Source organism: Balaenoptera ricei, chromosome X (assembly GCF_028023285.1).
Source record: "Balaenoptera ricei isolate mBalRic1 chromosome X, mBalRic1.hap2, whole genome shotgun sequence".
In the NCBI taxonomy this organism is placed as follows: domain Eukaryota; kingdom Metazoa; phylum Chordata; class Mammalia; order Artiodactyla; family Balaenopteridae; genus Balaenoptera; species Balaenoptera ricei.
Window position 1 is genome coordinate 26930696 of NC_082660.1, and position 17370 is coordinate 26948065.

A 17370-nucleotide genomic window follows, 5' to 3' on the forward strand; every position below is an offset into this window, starting at 1 on the left:
TTTTATAAACTTTTAGTTCTCTAAATAATCTCCTGAAGGTTTCTGAAGCTTGGTCTTGTTCATCACCCCCGCCCCCACCCCCTGGACCACACTAAATGCCATCTTCTGGTCCCTCCTTTCATCTCAAAGACGGATTAAATCCCACATTCTCACCTGAGCTCAACTAGAAATGATCACTTCTCCCTTCAACACAAATTCTCTCAACCAATACTTTCTGCTTGTTTCTTTGCATTTTCTCAATCCGTGGTTTTCAAACTTTTTTTTGATACCTTGACACCTTAACTGGCCTGCTGCCTATGTATGTGCTGCCCCCTGGACTTGTGCCGTGCTTAACCTGCACATCCTTACACAACTCAAACACAGGTTCCCAGAACCTGCACTTATTTTTACTCCCTTCTCAGGGAAGAACCCTAACCTCCTAGAGGATGGCAAGGAGTAACAAGGTTCCACAGGAGATGACTAAGCAAGTACGAGGCTGCCTTGTCACCATCCCATAGGTGCTGAAAGTAGACAGTAAGATTCCATGTGTTAGAGCATGACTGTTTCATATTCACAGCATAGCAAACAGCAGGAGCATCAGCATGGTAGCACGAGTTTCTCTACCCCAAGTACCATGAAGTGACACAGTATGCTGAGATGTCGACTACGCACACAGTGGATTGCACCATCGCTGAAGAAACCAGGGCCAAGGGCTCAGCACCTTTGTTGCAAACAACTAACAAGATAGTCCCTCCAGCCTTCACCCCGCCCCAAGCCCTGAGGATCAAGCAGTCTCATGGTAGTCATGCTTCGGTAACTTTCACCTAATTAATCGCCACACAGGGGATGTTATGGCTTGCATTTTGGCACACTCAAAAAAAAGGATGTGCGTGCATAGGTGTTGCCCATGACAGACTGCTCTTCCCAGAAAACTTGAAATGTGGAATGGTATCGATTAATTCATCCCATTTTGATAAAGTTCTGGTTAAGGCCAAATAAACTGATTTCATGACCTACTCACAGTTTGAAAATCACTGCCTTATGTACCTAGTAAATGCCTTGCAATTCTGATTAAACAAACCATTATTAAATGCCAAATATTTGCCGGATGGTGTGTTCCATGCTCAATATACGATGTGTTATAGCAGAGGGATCATAGGCTTTCTATCAATAGTAGTTTAATAGTAGTTTAAGTTCCCATTTTGCTACATATTTAGCCATTGTTTAGTACTTCATTTTTTTATTGCCTTATTTTATTTTTGTGAAGCTAAAACATGATATTCTAGGTAAAGCGCCTTGTAAAATGCCTGGTAGGTACCAGGCATTAGTCTTAAATGATCTGACTTCCGTGGATTTGTTTGCAGTGAAAAATTATGCATGAGTTAAAGAAGGAAATATTGAAAAGCTACTCTAAGAAATTGCATGAAAATTGAAATTATTGACTGAACTCTTGAACTTGGAAAACACAAATCATGTATACCCAGAATTTACTTATTTTTTCACACACACACACACACACACACACACACTTGTACTATGCACTAACCAGTTAATGGAATGTAAAATAGACTTGAAGCCCAGTGAAGCAAAAGCCCAAAGGAAACCAAACAAACAAAACAACTCAGAGATTTAAAAATAAATAAATTTGTGTTATTAATAGTACTTACTTTTCACCAATTTTCCACTTAAAATCTTTAAAGACAATCAAATAGCATATTTGCTTTTCTTTGTACAGAAATGAATCTCATTTGTCTCCTCTACCATTTGAGCACCATGACAATGTGAAATAAATATAGTTTATTTTATAGTGTAGGGTCACGTTGGATGGTACATGAAACTACTGTCCAGTAAAAGTTCTTTGGTGTGGCACACTTTCATGTGAATATCAATCTGGCTATAACACATCTGGCTATAATTTTTATTTTGTAATGTTTGGCTTAACTAGTACACTATCTTTGTTATCACTTTTAAATGTTTATGCTAGCTTGTTTCTGTAGCCTTTGGAAAAATATGGAAGCCTAAAATATAAAAAATAGCTATTTTCTCATATCTCCTAGGTAAGGCATATCTAAAGTGTTATAAAATAAAACCCTTCTTTATATTAAATCTTGTTGAGAAATACTTAAAGCATCCTGTGTTTACACAATTTGGGGGTTACTATGCAACTGGAGATGAGCAATTAAGTCCTGTTGCTCTATTCAATATGTCTGTGGTCTTAACTTTTAAAAACCCAGAAACATAAACCTTTTTGACTCCTTATTGACTCCTTCCTAAAGATAAAATGAAGATCATTATGAAAATAGTGGAGGCAAAAAGTTTTCATTATTAGAAGAAAGCAATAACCACTTAACCACTGCACTGGTGGTGCAGTGGTTAAGAATCCGCCTGCCAATGCAGGGGACACGGGTTCGAGCCCTGGTCCGGGAAGATCCCACATGCCGCAGAGCAACTAAGCCTGTGTGCCACAACTACTGAGCCTGCACTCTAGAGCCCGCGAGCCACAACTACTGAGGCCCCGTGCCACAACTACTGAAGCCCACGTGCCTAGAGCCCATGCTCCGCAACGAGAAGCTACCACCATGAGAAGCCCGTGCACCACAACAAAGAGTAGCCCCCACTCGCCGCAACTAGAGAAAGCCTGTGTGCAGCAACGAAGATCCAACGCAGCCAAAAAATACATAAATAAGTAAAAAATACTGTACAACTGTATATTCACTTGGGTTATTCATCTTTATTCAGGAAGCAGTGCTGATGTCAAACAAGGCAAAGAATATTGAAGAATATTAAGGAAAAATATGATTCAACATTAGTAGTCATGTTAATGGCATCAAACTATAAAATTTTAATATTCCTGCACTTTAGTCACTTAAAAATAAAATCATTTAATGACAAAAGTACATATTTTAGCAATCTGGGATTTCATATGGAAGAAATATTGATTTGACACTCCATCTGTGTGTCACCTCACATACTTCTAATATTTCTGAGTAGACATGAAATCATTTTGAACCTATTAAAATGGACACGGGTGACAAACAGTTGATTATATGAAATGCAGTCTTTGAGTCAACCTGTGACAATTTATAATTGCCTGTGTGTGACACATTTTTAATAGAAACTAAGTCCTATAACATATTAGGGTCAAAACCTATATTAGAAATAATTTAATCCATACCCCTTGATTAACAGATTTAAAAAAAACTGGGAAATAGGGACTTCCCTGGTAGTCCAGTGATTAAGACTCTGTGCTCCCAATGCAGGGGGCATGGGTTCAATCCCTGGTCGGGGAACTATTAATAAATCCCGCATGCTAAGATCCTGCCTGCCGTATAGTGCAGCCAAAATTAATTTTTTTTTTAAAAAAGTGGGAAATAAATGAAATGGCTGAAGTCTTCCAACTAGCTGTTGAGAAAGCAAAGACTTAAATGTAGATAAAGCATGTATTCCACTATACAAAGAAACATCCTTTAAATCATTGTTATGTTTATTCATTCATATGAATATTCTACAAATATTTTCAAATACCTACATTGTGCCACGCCCTGTGCTAGGATAAAAATAGAAAAGACAGTGGTCTGCCTCTTAGAGAGATTGTGGTTTAGCAAGGGAGAGAGCTAATAATAGGAGAAAGAAGAAGACAGCATTATTATGGTAGAATGTGGTAATAATGGTTGTGCTACAAGTCATCAAAGGGTACTGGGATTTTGCCTAGTACCTTTGACTGGTTGACAGGGTGCAGGTCTCACTTGAATTGCAACCTTTCTTGACTGTTGTCTCTTAAATGATCTTTACACTTTCAGTTTGACCTTCCTCCAGATCTGTCCTCCATATTGCTGCCTGGGTGGAATTTCTGAAATCTGATCAGAACACTTGCCTACATAAGAACCTTTGATAGTTGAAGCAAAGTAATCTTTAGAAAATAAGAGGGAATGTGGCAGTGTAAGAGGCCTATGGGAAAAGTGAAAGTTGACAACAGTGACTGAGATGATAGGGAGATGGGACCTTCTGGACCGCTGGTCAATCAGGAATAAGATATAGTTAGGGTTAAGGATTCTTTCATTTCTCTTATCCTTTAGGGACAAATCTGTTTTTGCTTGAAAACTTGAAGGTTTTTTAATATAATAAATTGCTTACTGCTATCTGCTACTAGGTTTCTAGAGATTAAATGATTAATTGGGTGTAAAAAAAGGGTCTTCATATTATTAAAAACTCATTTTGACCAGTTCAGTATTAACAGCATAAAAAGAAAACTGAGGTAGTTCAATGGAACATTAAAAAGAAAGGACTATTTTGATTCCTGGTAGTTTCTTCTTCTTCTTTAGTTATGTGTGAAGGGAGTTTGAAACAACATACTTTTAAAAGAGACTATAGTTTATTTGATGATGGCTTTAATCTTTTATAAGTTGACAACTAAGTTAATTGAAAAATATGTTTGAAGCTCACCTTACAAACTGCTCACATGGTTGAAAAGTAAGCACTATTAGATCTTAAAGACAGTTATTTTTGTCATTTGATGTATCTTACTATTCACGTTATTCCACTGGAATTTGATACAATAATTCTCTACAATTAAAAATCTACATGAAGTAAAAGATATTTACATGTCTGACATATCCAAATAGCTTAAAAATTGCGTAAAATGTTAGTAAATTTTTGGAGACTCTTTACCTTATCTTCTAAAAGGTGACAGGTGCAGTTCAAATTGAATACAGGATAGAAATTGAATAATCAGATTATAATTTTGAATAATGCTGAATCATTTCTGATACAGAACTTTTCAAACATGGCTTCATTACGGTAATGAGTGTGCTACTCTTGGTTGCACCAGGGAATCTGGGAACTGATTGTGGCTACGTGGAAATTGTAAATGTCAGATCTCAGTTTAATTGTGGTGGAAATATGTGGTAGCTCATTCTGAGTATTAAACAGCTATGCAAATATTGGCAGAGCAGAAAATCTAACATAATAGAAGTAATACTTAGATGTTCTGAGATTCTTGTCTTTTAAAAAAAGCATGAATTAAAATCCTCTGTAGGAAAAATAAAGGTTAAAATGCAGTGTATAAATCAGGGTTTCTCAACCCTGCTGCACATTAGAATCACTTAGGGAGCTTTTATAATCAACACACATTGGGCCCCACTGGCAGGTATTCTGCATCAGTTGGTCTGGGATGATGCTTCGGCATTAGTACTGTTTTTAGAATAAGGTCTGCATCTAATTCTGCTGCATCTAATTCTACTCGGATTGAGAATCACTGGTTGACATAGATGAACATAAAGTTTCATATATTTCAGTAATAAAAATAAAGGTAGCAAATTTATCCTATCTTATCAGAATTTTTTTTCTACAACCATCATGCAGTGATGTGTTAATCGTTAACAAAAATTAAGTTGGCTACCTGCAGTTTCATGATTAAACTGGCCAAACAAATCTTCCAAAGATAAATGAAATGAAGCCCAAAACAGACAAAAGTGTGTATCACTCTGTCTTTTGTGATTTCACATTTGCTTGAGTAGGACTACTAATGCTCGGTAGAACGAATCATCCTGGCAGTGCATTTTTATACACCTTGTGAAGGTTTCATAAATAAGACATGGCTGAAATTATATCAGAGGAACATTTATCTTGAAAACCCTAAAATCCCTAAAGCAAGGGATTATAGATTACATATATTATAGCCATTATGCCAAAAGAGTAATATATACACATACACACATATACATATGCCATGCTTCTTCAGCTATCTGAACTATAAAATATTAACAAAAGCTGCACATGTATATATATTCACCAAATATATGTATAAGCAAAGCAACACTGTTGTCTTAAATAGTCTCCTACCATTTTCATATAGCTCTATTACTTACCATTTTCACTTGGTACAAGAAAACTAGACCTATTTCCAATAGAGAATTCACCTGCAAGGGTTCGTTTTTGCCACTATTAAGGATGCATGAAAGAATGTGTCACCGAAACACACACCCACAAAAATAGTACTCATTTTGAGGTCACAAGACTTAGTTCAAATCGTATGTCTGCCTAAATTTTGTAAGCCTTAACAATTTCATTGATAAAATTGTGATACTGTTAAATGCCTCAATGAATTCTTGTGAGGATTCAAGATGGTAAGAACAATGAAGGCAGGAGTTATGACTGTTTTCTTCCCTGATCCCAAGCCTCTAGAACAATGCTTGGTACCTAACAGGCACTTAGTATTTGTTCAATGAATGAAGGAAATATTAGTACACACAGTTGACTGCCTGGCATCTAGCAGATACAGGGTTGTGCACCCTTAGTGTTGTGGTCTTCCATAATGGTGTGAAGGATTGGTTCACACATGTCTTCTTGAAAACATTCACTTTTTTTTTTAACTGAAAACAACAAGCAACGTAAATAAAACCCAGACTGTTTCAGAATATACTCAAAAAGAACACTCAAGTAAAGACAGAACAAAATGATCAGGTAATTGAAATAGGAATGGTTTTTACTATAATGTTGTTGAACTGGGTGGTGCTTATCTAACATTTGCATGTTGTTTTTTATTTGTACCTGTGCCCCAGTAAGTACCAGCAAGGAGTGATCAGTGTTACAGTCTAGAGCAGCACTTCTCAACCATTATTGGACACTGGGAATACTTGGGGATCTTGTTAAAATGGGTTGTCTGGTTAGGGGACAAGGCCAAGAATCTTATTTTTAAAATGCACCTGACCAGTTTAATAGTCAAGGAAGACTTTATTCAAGACTATTCCAATAGGGGAGAGAAGTTGAACTCAACTCCACTGAAACAAAAGGTGAGAGAATTCTTATCAGCTGGGGTAGACTAATGGAAAAGTACTGGAGGACACTGAGGGAGGGAAGCTGGAGACAGGAGCCCTATCTGTTTGATAATTACATTTCCAAGGGATGGCTCCCAGGTCCTTGAGAAAGTCATTTCTGGGTTGTAGAAGATTTACATCACAAAGAGACAGAGAAACGATTTACAGTTGCAACTTTTCTAAAGTAAATACCCTAAGAAAAGAGAGGTTAGTATCCTACAGTCAGGAAGAAACCTGTGTCAAGTTCAGTCAAGTTGAGGGGACCACTAAGGCGATCTTGATCAGTCTGCCTTTCTAATAAGCTCCCAGGTCGTGTTAATGCTGCTGGTCTGCAAACCGCACTGAGTAGCACATGAGTGCACTCTTGCATTGACACGTAGGAGATATTCAATTCTGATGAACCGTGTTGACATATTTTTTTTTAGCTCCAAGAGTATGTATAGATGTGTGAATTTGAAATGGTCAATACCATTGTCCTTCTAGATGGCCTATTAAAAATGCCTGAGAGTCTCTCCTCACAAGATGAAAGTTGGAATAAGGCAGGTTCCAGGGTCCAGAACACATTTGACATTGACCTCATTTCAGTAAGAGTAAAAGAGTGTTACAGTGAAGTTCCAGTGGTATATTTTAATTACTTTCTCTAAGCCCCTAGCAAATAGGTCACATCATCCGTTTTTAACAGATGAAAAAAAAAATGTAGTCAGTTTTGGTCAGTGAAAGTGCAAAAAGTACAATTCAATTCTGCAAATAGTTATTACCTGATAAAGTCAACCTCTTAAGTAATCAGCTAAACTAGAGTAGATATGCCAAAACTGTAGAAAATCATTAAAGACAGAATAATAAAATACCGTGGGGACTTTTTAAACATTGAATTCTCCCAAGGACATTATTGTAAACTAATTTTCCTAATTGCATAAGAATGGAGGATTTTTTGAAAAATGTGAGTCAAAAGACTCTTAAGACATTTGAGTAACCTGTGTGGACACTGGCTTTAACTCTACTAAATTTGATGTGGTAATTTAAAGTGTTCTTATTAGAATTATCAACATTCTAAAATGCAATTCATTAACATATTTTATATAGAAAATAGTGAAATCTGAAATGCACTCAAAAAACAAGATTTAAATTGCTAATACTAAAAGTGTATAGTGATAACCCAATCCAAAGGTCAGAAAAAAAAAACAATTAATTAAAATTGAAGAAAATACATCAATGAATTAATAGGATTAAGAACGCTTTGCCTTCTTTTCATAAAAAGCTAAAAAGCCAAAAATGTGATTTTTAAAAGACTAGCTTTACATGAATGGAGTTTTTAATCCACTGAAAGCCTAATCCAAGTTTTAGGATTCAAACAAAAAGTCTCTAACATTTTAATTTGCACTCATGAGAGGTTCAATCAGACTAAGATATTTAATTTGGCAGCCTCCTTTTTAACACAAAGAGCTACCTCTTTAGTTTGCCTCGGTTAATGAAATGGATGAATTCCAATGATTTTGGATGCAAGGTAATAATCGATCAAGCGAATTCTATTTTCCATTGATTTTCATTGTAAAATTGTAGATTTTCTTTTCCATACAGCAAACATCACTCTCTGGAATAAACTAAGTGGAAAATTGAAAAAGAGAGAATTATGATGCAGAACATCTCTAAGACTGTCATACATTTGCAGCACTTTGCATCACTGCCCCCTAATCTCTTAGTTTTCTACCTCTGCTTGCTTCCTGGACAGAACCATTTCCTGTAATAATAGCTAACACCCACAAAGTGTTTTCTATCTGCCACATAGTGTTCTAGAACCTTTACATCTATTCATCTTCAGAATTACCCTGTTAAATGGGTACCATTGGGATCATCAACATCCACATTAGAAAACTGAGGCCAAACTATGGCCAAGGACACATAAGTAGTATCAGAATTTGGGCTTAAACCAGGTAGTCTGACTCCAGAACCTTCATTTTAAAAAATGTATATGTCTTGTGTTTTTATAGGTAACACAAATACTGAAAATATTTGTAAAACAAATTTATAGTTAATGAATGTCTAATTAGTTACTAATTAAAGCAAACACCCTTATTACTATCCTCAAGGTCAGGAGGTAGACTCTTGCCAACCACTCTTGAAGCCTTCCACGTGCCTCCTCCTAACCAGTGCCCCCAACACACAAATGTACAAGTGTAAACACAATAATGACTTTTCTAGAATTGCATCCTTGCTTTTCTTCTTAGTTTTATCACCGGAATATACATCCCTGAACACTGTAGTTAAGTCTTGTCTAATTTTTAAAATCTTTTAAGTCTCTTTCAATCTATAGGTTTCCCCCTTGTATTAGAGTTCTCCAGAGAAAGAGAACCAATAGGCTGTATATAGAGAGAGACAGATATAGATATAGATATATAATAGGAGATTTACTATAGCAATAGGCTCACGAGGTAATGGAGGCCAAGAAGTCTGACAATCTGCTGTCCTCAAGCTGGAGAACCAGGAAAGCCGGTGGTATATTCACTTGGAGTCTGAAGGCCTGAGAGCCAGGAGCTCCAGTGTCCAAGGGCAGGAAAAGATGGATCACCCAGTTCAAGAAGAGACTGGGAATTGGCCCTTCTTCTGCCTTTTTGTGAAATTTGGGTCCTCAATGGATTGGATGATGCCCTTCTCACCCCCATTAGTGAAGGTAGATATTCTTTACTCAGTCTGCTGATTGAAATGTTAATCTCTTCCAGAAACACCCTCCCAAACGTACCCAGAAATAATGTTTTACTAGCTATCTGGGCATCCCTTAGTCTAGTCAAGTTAACACACAAAATTAATCATCATACCTCTCTATCATTTTTAAGGGGTTTATTTGTTGAAGATGCTGTATTGTTTGTTCTATAAAGTTTTCCGTGGTCTGGCTTTTGCTGCCTGTGCTTTTGTGATATAGTTTAATTTGTTCCACTGTCCTCTGTATTTCCTGTCTACACTCAATTTCAAGCTCTTCTTACCTGCCCGGCTTCCGTGGCACTCTGGTTCACTCTAGAGGTTGGTGACAGCTAACAGGGTTCAGCTGCAATCACTCGCTTCTCCAGTAGGAGCTATGAGCCCACATGTATTTGGCTCTGGGCATTGATTCCTAAATGCCCATCCAAGGTCAAGTTCCAGGGATGACAGATATATGAGTTCAGGGTAGAATGAGAAAAATAAGAAACACTTTTTTCTTCAAGTTAAATTTATTCTTTTAAAAAAAAAAGTATCCTTTATTGTGAAATTTCAATTGTCCTGTTTTATTGTTATCCTTTTCCCTTTGTTGTTGTTTCTTTATATTTTTATTTTGATGAAATAAAAACACAGTGTCAGTCTTCGTTCTTTTTTATTATGCTGTTGACAAAATTCGAAAATTTTGGAAACACTACTTTAGCCTAACTGTCCTGCCGAAAATTACGGTTTTAATTTTCATAAAAGAAATTATTGCTCTGAACCAATGCTGTTTGATAAAAATTTGAAAAAAATTCTCTCTAAAGTCAGTCTTGAAGAAAGGTACCTGTGATTTGTCTAAGCTTTTGAATAAAACTCAAATTCTATCTCAAATGTAGTTCACCACTTAAACTGCTGTACCCTTTATGGAAAAGAAAAAAGCACCATTCCTTTTTTTATACAAGAAACTTAAAAGTTTATCTCATGGAGGGAAAGGTGGCTAGGTAATTCTCCTATGGACATTTCTGGATCTGTTCCTCAGTCAGATTGCTTCCATTCACACTGCCTGCTGTCTTGAAAGTCCATGCCTTGCCTGCAATGCCAGCATCAATTCTTAGCACAGAAATAGCTTTGCTTGTTGAGGAAGATGTTCTGAATTACAGAAATTATTTTAAAAATTAGCCACTTCTGCCTGTGCTCTCAGCAAACATATTAGTGTGATCTGGGATATTTTATATTTGTGGAAGAAAGGCAATCCAAACTCCCTTTCTTTCCTGACTTAGCTTATTACATCTTCAGTACTTGCAAACTGTGTGGTACACAATCAGTCACAGCATACTGCTGTTTATCGAGTGTCCATGGCCACTGGCTGACATGGCATTGAATATAACATGGCATTGTTGCTCCAGGTCTTTTTGCCCTCGTGCTAAATGACTCAACCCATCAGAAGAAATTTATAATGGCCGTACAGCTCACCTATTTAGTCCTCATGAGATTGATTTGTTATGAAGTTACTTGCTGTAATGTCTTTGAGAGGGTAGGCCTTCATTTCAAAGCAAGACAGCCTCACCCAGGGATTTCAAAGCATGCCTGTATACAGTAAGTCTGTTTTAAGGAAATGGGATGAAGCCAACTGGTAAAAATGAGAAAATATGTGTGAAAGGGCTTAGAACTGTGTTCTATAGAGGTACTAAATTAGGAGCTTCAGAGCATATGGAAGGTTAATATTATTTGAAAGTTTACTTTGAATCCTATGGAAAAATTAGCACTCTTAATTAGATAATATGACTTCAGCATTCCCAGGCCGTCTGCTCCCCATAATATCAAACCTTCTTTCAAGCCCACTCCCTTTACTGTGGTCCCTTTAGGTACTCTATCATTATGTTCCTTTTAAAATATATGTATATGTATATCTATATCTATGTCTAGTTATCTTTTAGACAACCAGGGATTTTTGTCAGCCTACTTCACCTCTACATCTTCCTACAATCCTTTCCACCACTGGAAACTTGAAAAACTACATCCCATTCTCTTCTGGATCTCCAGGCCTGCCAAAATTTCTTTCCTAGTCTGTCAAACGACCACGAGCTAATCTGATGAACAGATTCTTATTAAACTGTTAATGAGAAGTGACTGACCAGTAGGCAAGGCCATTCTTCAACCACTCAGGCTCTAATTGTAATTTAGCAGTCATCCTCCATAGGCAATGCTGGTGACTGGAATTTAAAGTTTAGAATTTTGTGGGATGACAGCCTGATGGCTGATGGGCCCCGAGGAGGCTGATGACTGATACATGAGACCTTTGGTAGCAGAAGGAATTTGAAAGCCTCTATCTCACGGCAGTCTGAAATAGACATAGGCAAAGCCTTGTAAAGTCCCAGTGACATTTTTAAGAGATCTGCTGTAAACAATCTAGTATTACCAGTTCAGTCTGTCCTGTGTTTATCAGCAAAAAATAGAATCTGCTGCTGCAAGGTATTAGAAATACTGGCATCTTAAGCAAAAGACTTGAATTTTGCTGCCTGGCTTCTTCCCTTTGGCTTCTACTTTGCAGATGGAATGGTTGAGAAGGAGGATGGAGCAGTTGAGGGGGTAGCTGCTCTGTGCAGTTGCTCTTGTTTATTTTCTAACTGACCTGGCACAGTGTAGGCAGAGGCGATGCATGTTTCCTGAGATTGGGCCAGTGATGTATGGCCTGACCTTCAAAATGAGGAACAAGATCTCTGTGGGTGAGAGTATAGCCGTGCAAATGCTTTTATCCCCTGTTGCTCGGCAGTTTGCAACCAGTTCTTCCGACAAAAAGTACCCACCCCGCTGAGTTTGCTGAAGCTTGTATATTGGTTTTAGTTTGAACATTTTGGCAAATTAAGGACTGAGTGAAACCATAAAATTGATTTTATTTACAACAAAGCCTTGTGTCTGTCAGTTGCTCTCGTATCTCTTTCCTTCAGTCTTTGAGGTGGTTTCTGTAGGTGGTTTATCTAACTTTATAATGAATTTGCATCTGTTTCAGTTAAAGGATAATATTTCCCCTGGGTGTCCTTTTAATCGATATTGGGCATGGTCTGCCTCCTTTCTAGTCTTTGTTTCATGTAGGCCCAGTGGATGCCTTTCTTCCATCTCTCTCATTCAATATCAAGAGCCACTGACAACTGCTTTGTGATGAACAGATTACATGTCTGTTATCTGCTCTGAACTGTTAAGTCTTCTGTTTAAATTTCATCCTCTAACATTGCAAAGAAAGGATGATATAGCAACACGGTTTTTATAGTGTGATAGCCAATATATGTGATACCTTTAAAAATATTTGAATACATTTTCTTTCTGAAAGTACTATTATCATACTTGGAGCACCTTTTAGGGACACAAAAGAGTACCCTCACTTCCGAATAAACAGGAATTGTGGGAAGAGGAATGGCCTGCATGTCAGAGAATCTGGAGTCTAGTCCCAACTTTGCCAATAACTTGTATATTTTACAGCAATATGCTTAACTTATTTGTGACCACAGTTCTTTATATATAAAATGAGGAGCTTTTCCTGGCTCAGTGGTTCTCAACCCTGTTTGCACATTAAAATCTCTGGGGGAGCTTTTTGAAATATACCAATAACCAGGCCCCATCATAGATCAATTAAAAAAGGAAACTCTGGAGGTGAGACTTGGGCACTGGCAGATTTTAAAAGCTCCCCAAGTTATTATAATGTGCAGCCAGGGTTAAGAACCAATGGATTATGTGATTTCTGAAGTCCTTTACAGTTCTAAGATTGTATGATTCTAATCTCTTCACAAATCTCTTGGTTATTGTTTTTACTATCTTGGGAGTTAAAAATAAAAGTATTAATTGAATTAGACAAGCATATTAGATCAGTACATATAGTCCACACAGGAATAAGCAAAACCAAACGTGTCTTAAAAAGTATATTTTTTACACTGTCATTCTGGAACTTTGTACATAAATTTGCTAACAGTACAGAATACTGGTTCTTCCTCACCCCAGGTGATTCTGATCCAGTAGATATGATACAGATAAGCAAACTTCACATTGTCAGTAAGCACCCCAAGTGTCTCCCCCACGTGAATCTATTGATCTCATGTTTAGAAATACTGTCTTATACACTATAGTCATTTTCTAACTCTGCTAAATAATGAAGGTGTACAAGACATGCCCCCTCTGGTTTACCGTCAGCTGGTTCAAGTTTCTATTTGGTGCAATAGTGCTGGTATGGATGGCGCTGGAAGCAGTTGTTAAGATTGGGCATAGTATATTTTGAGTGAATTTTGAGTTTTCCTTTGAACAAGATTAAAAGTTAGAATTGTAAGGGAGCCATCTAGTGGTTAAGCGTACAGACCTGTGGCATCTTGTCCTAAGCTCTTTACCTTATGGGTTTTATCAGAATATAGATTTAAATATGTATGCAATTAAGTATAAATTGTAATGGATTTTTACTTTTTTGTTTCAAAAAATAATTTCTCATCATTTTATAAATAGCATTCTATATTTTATGTAGTTCTACTCCTTTTATGAAACATGGATATAGAGATGAATAAGAAATGATTTTTTCATGAAATAAAACACATTCTATTTGTAAGGACATAAAAATATGCAAGTAACTAAAGCGTATTTTTATAATTCCCACTAAATGTTCCTTGGATTTGAATGTAAGAGGGATTTTAGGACTTAAAAATAGTTTATGCAATTAGAGAATGCAGACATAGTGTGAAGGATTCACAGTCTAAGATACATTACCATTTTTTTATACTCTGAAGTTTTTAACAGTCCATAACACATGCATTGGGCTGATTAGGGCCTTGCCAAAAAAATAGACATCATGCCACTTACCAAATCATTTACAGCCACCAGGTATTCATTCATCAAACAAATATCCTCCTGGTTTTGTGCATGTTACTTTTATAATGCAGTCATGATGAGTTCGACATTTGAGTGACAGTGTTTGTCTTTTACACATAAAGAGAAAAACAAGTTTATAGAAGAACAAGATGCCCAAGGCATTCATTTTTCTAAGCCCACATTTTAATTGCAGGGTATTTTCACAGGAAGCATTTTTAAAAGTTTACCATTTTCAATTAAATTGAAAATATTCTATCACAGCTTACATTGTATCAAGTTCTTACGCTGGGTCATATCTCCCTCTCCGGTAGTCAAACTCCTGGGAGCTCATGCATTTATAGCTGACTCTGCTCTTCAGGTAATGTCCAGGTTTCCTCCCCCTGTGCTGCTTTTTTCCCCTCCCCTCTTCAGGATGCAGGCTTCCAAATGCCTCCTGGACATCACTTCCTGATATTCTTCCAGCACCTCAACATCCCCACATCAAATTAGTAAACTTGGGACTACAGCTCTTTAATTGTGCATTTCAATTAAAAGTTTCTAAAGTCCACAAGAAGAAAAGATTCCAGTCCTCTTTAGTTCTTCTTTCTTTCTCATCCTCTTCCCACTTTTCTCCTGTTATATTCGAAAATATATCTGGCATCATTCATTTGGGATACACTGCAAAATGGGGATTATGAAGTCAGATCCTGTGGAAGGCAGGTAGCCTCTGAGAGGACCCCCCAAGATTCCCCCTCCCCCCTGGTGTACCTGCCCTGTATAATCCCCTCCTCTGTAGCGTCAGAGAGACTGTGAATATGATGGATGCCACTCCCCTGACTCAGTTACATTCACAGGCAAAAGTGAAGGGGGTTTTGCGTATGTAGTTAAGGTGGCGAGTCAGTTAATTTTGAGCTAATCAAAATGGAGATTATGCTGAGTGGGCCTGACTTAATCAGTAGAATAGCCTTAAAATGGGTACTGAGCCCTTCCCCAAGAGAAAGATTCTCTGCTGGAAACGAAGTACTCCTTGATGAACTAAGCAGCCAGGCCGGTGGCAAGGAACTTCAAGTGGCCTCTAGGAGCTGCGAGTGCTCCCAAGAAGAGAAGAGACCTACAACCACAGGGAACCAAATGTGTTCCTTTAACCCATTTGTCTACTCCTATGTCATTAAAACCTTCTAAATATTACTGTAGCTTTATTGTTGCCCATCACCACATAAGTTTGGGTGAGGACCCAAGCTCCATAAAAGAATGCAGTCCAGCCAAGACCTTGATGTGGCCTTGTTAGACCCAGAGCAAGGGGCCCAGTTAAACCATGCCTGGACTTCTGAACCACAGAAACTGTGAGATAATAAATTGTATGTTGTTTTAAGCCAGGAAATGTTTGGTTCTTCACTCTGCAGCAGTAGGTAACTAATATATTATCTTGTGCTTTGGATCTTGCAGTAACCTTCAAACTAATCTCTCTTATCTATCTCCATGAAATCCTACATACTACAGCCAGAGTCATCTTCCTTAAAAATGTAAGCTCAATGAGGTAGGGGGTTTGTATTGTTCAAAGCTGTATCTCTAGAAGAAAACTAGAATATTGTATGTATCTTAGAAGAATACTTTATCTTAGAAGAATGCTAAGACATTGTATGCAGGTTACAAATATTGAGTGATGGAGTGAATGAATAAATATCATCTATCCACCTTTACACACACCGAAACCATTGCTGGTCCCCCATTATGTACAGAGAGACATCCTTCTGATATAAGAAGGCTGCATAATAAAGTGCTTAAGTATATGGATTCTAGAGTTAAAGACCTTGCATTCAGATTCAAACTCTAATACTCTAATACTCTCCAGCTCTAATACTTCCTAGCTTTGTGACTTCTTGGAAATTGCATGACCACACTAAACCTCAGTTATCTCATTTGTAAAACATGATAAATAATAATTATTACCACTCATGGTGGTTTTGAAGATTAACTAAGACAGTGCATTTAACATATTTTCACAGTGCCTGGCCTATGCAATAGATCAATAAATGTTGGTTATGGTTATAACAGCTAAGTCCCTCTACTATCTGTATTTCTCCTGTGGTCCAGCCATATGGAGCAGGCACCCCTGTGTCTCCTGCATTTGCAGCATGATGGAGAGTAAAATGCATCGATACTGGTTCAGTTTCAGGCTCTGAACTGGCTGTATGACCTTGAGCAAGATTCTTCACAGCCCTTAGTTTGTCTCTCTGTGGAGTGGAGCTAATTGCAACATATAGCTCAAGAAATTGTCTAAACTCTGTCTCTACATAAAGCAGTCACATCGAACAACAGCTAAAACTGGCCAGTGAGACCGTCTACTATAAGGATGATATGATGGATGTTTTTTCTCAACATGTTGAAGAACCACAGAAAACATTTTCTCATTTTATTGGAAGTAGTTGTGTCGCTCTGAGTCCACGTGTTGTTGTTGTTTTCATCTGACCAGGCTTTCATCTTTCAGTTGGCTGCTAACTGAAAAAATCTGTCCTCGCTTTAGTGGAAACCTTGCTCTGTATCCTTCTATTTCCCTTTTTTTTCCCCTTACCAATTTCTAATTTATGTTTTCTTGCTATATTTAGGTAATTTACCTTAAATTCATTCTTGAAAAAGTAAAAATAAATATATAAATATCTTCCAGGGTTGTTATATATGTAACAAGCACTATTCAAGTGCCATTTTTAGAAGTGTAGGCGTAAGTGTTTTACTGGTGAGAATTAATAGATAATATCAGAAAACCTGATATAGGGAAACAGATAAGAAAGCAACTTCAGAAATCCTGTCAAATGAGTCCCATTTCTTGCCATTGAATAGATCATGGATGCAATTCATAAAAATGCAAATACAGTAATTCTTACATCACTCCTTTGGTTAAAAGATCTTGAGCTGTAGCATAAGGAAGTACATGTGCTAGGCAGCCTATGATTTAATGAACTGATGTTGGTATTGAAACTGGTACTCTCTCCCCTCACAGAGGTATGGCTGAATCCATGGGTTAGCCAGCCACTTTTCCACCAGATTCTGTTTGAAAGTCAGTTTGTGAATCATCTCGGTTGCC

At 37.3% G+C, this 17370-nt stretch overlaps 1 protein-coding gene across 1 annotated transcript in view; it reads left to right on the forward strand.

Annotated features, from left to right (window-relative positions):
• The first annotated feature begins 636 nt into the window (after positions 1-636).
• Positions 637-17370, forward strand: part of IL1RAPL1 (interleukin 1 receptor accessory protein like 1) — a 709594-nt gene continuing 692860 nt past the window's right edge. The window contains exon 1 of the mRNA XM_059911765.1: positions 637-792. Coding sequence (XP_059767748.1) covers positions 637-792 — 156 coding nt within the window. The remainder of the gene's footprint in view (positions 793-17370) is intronic.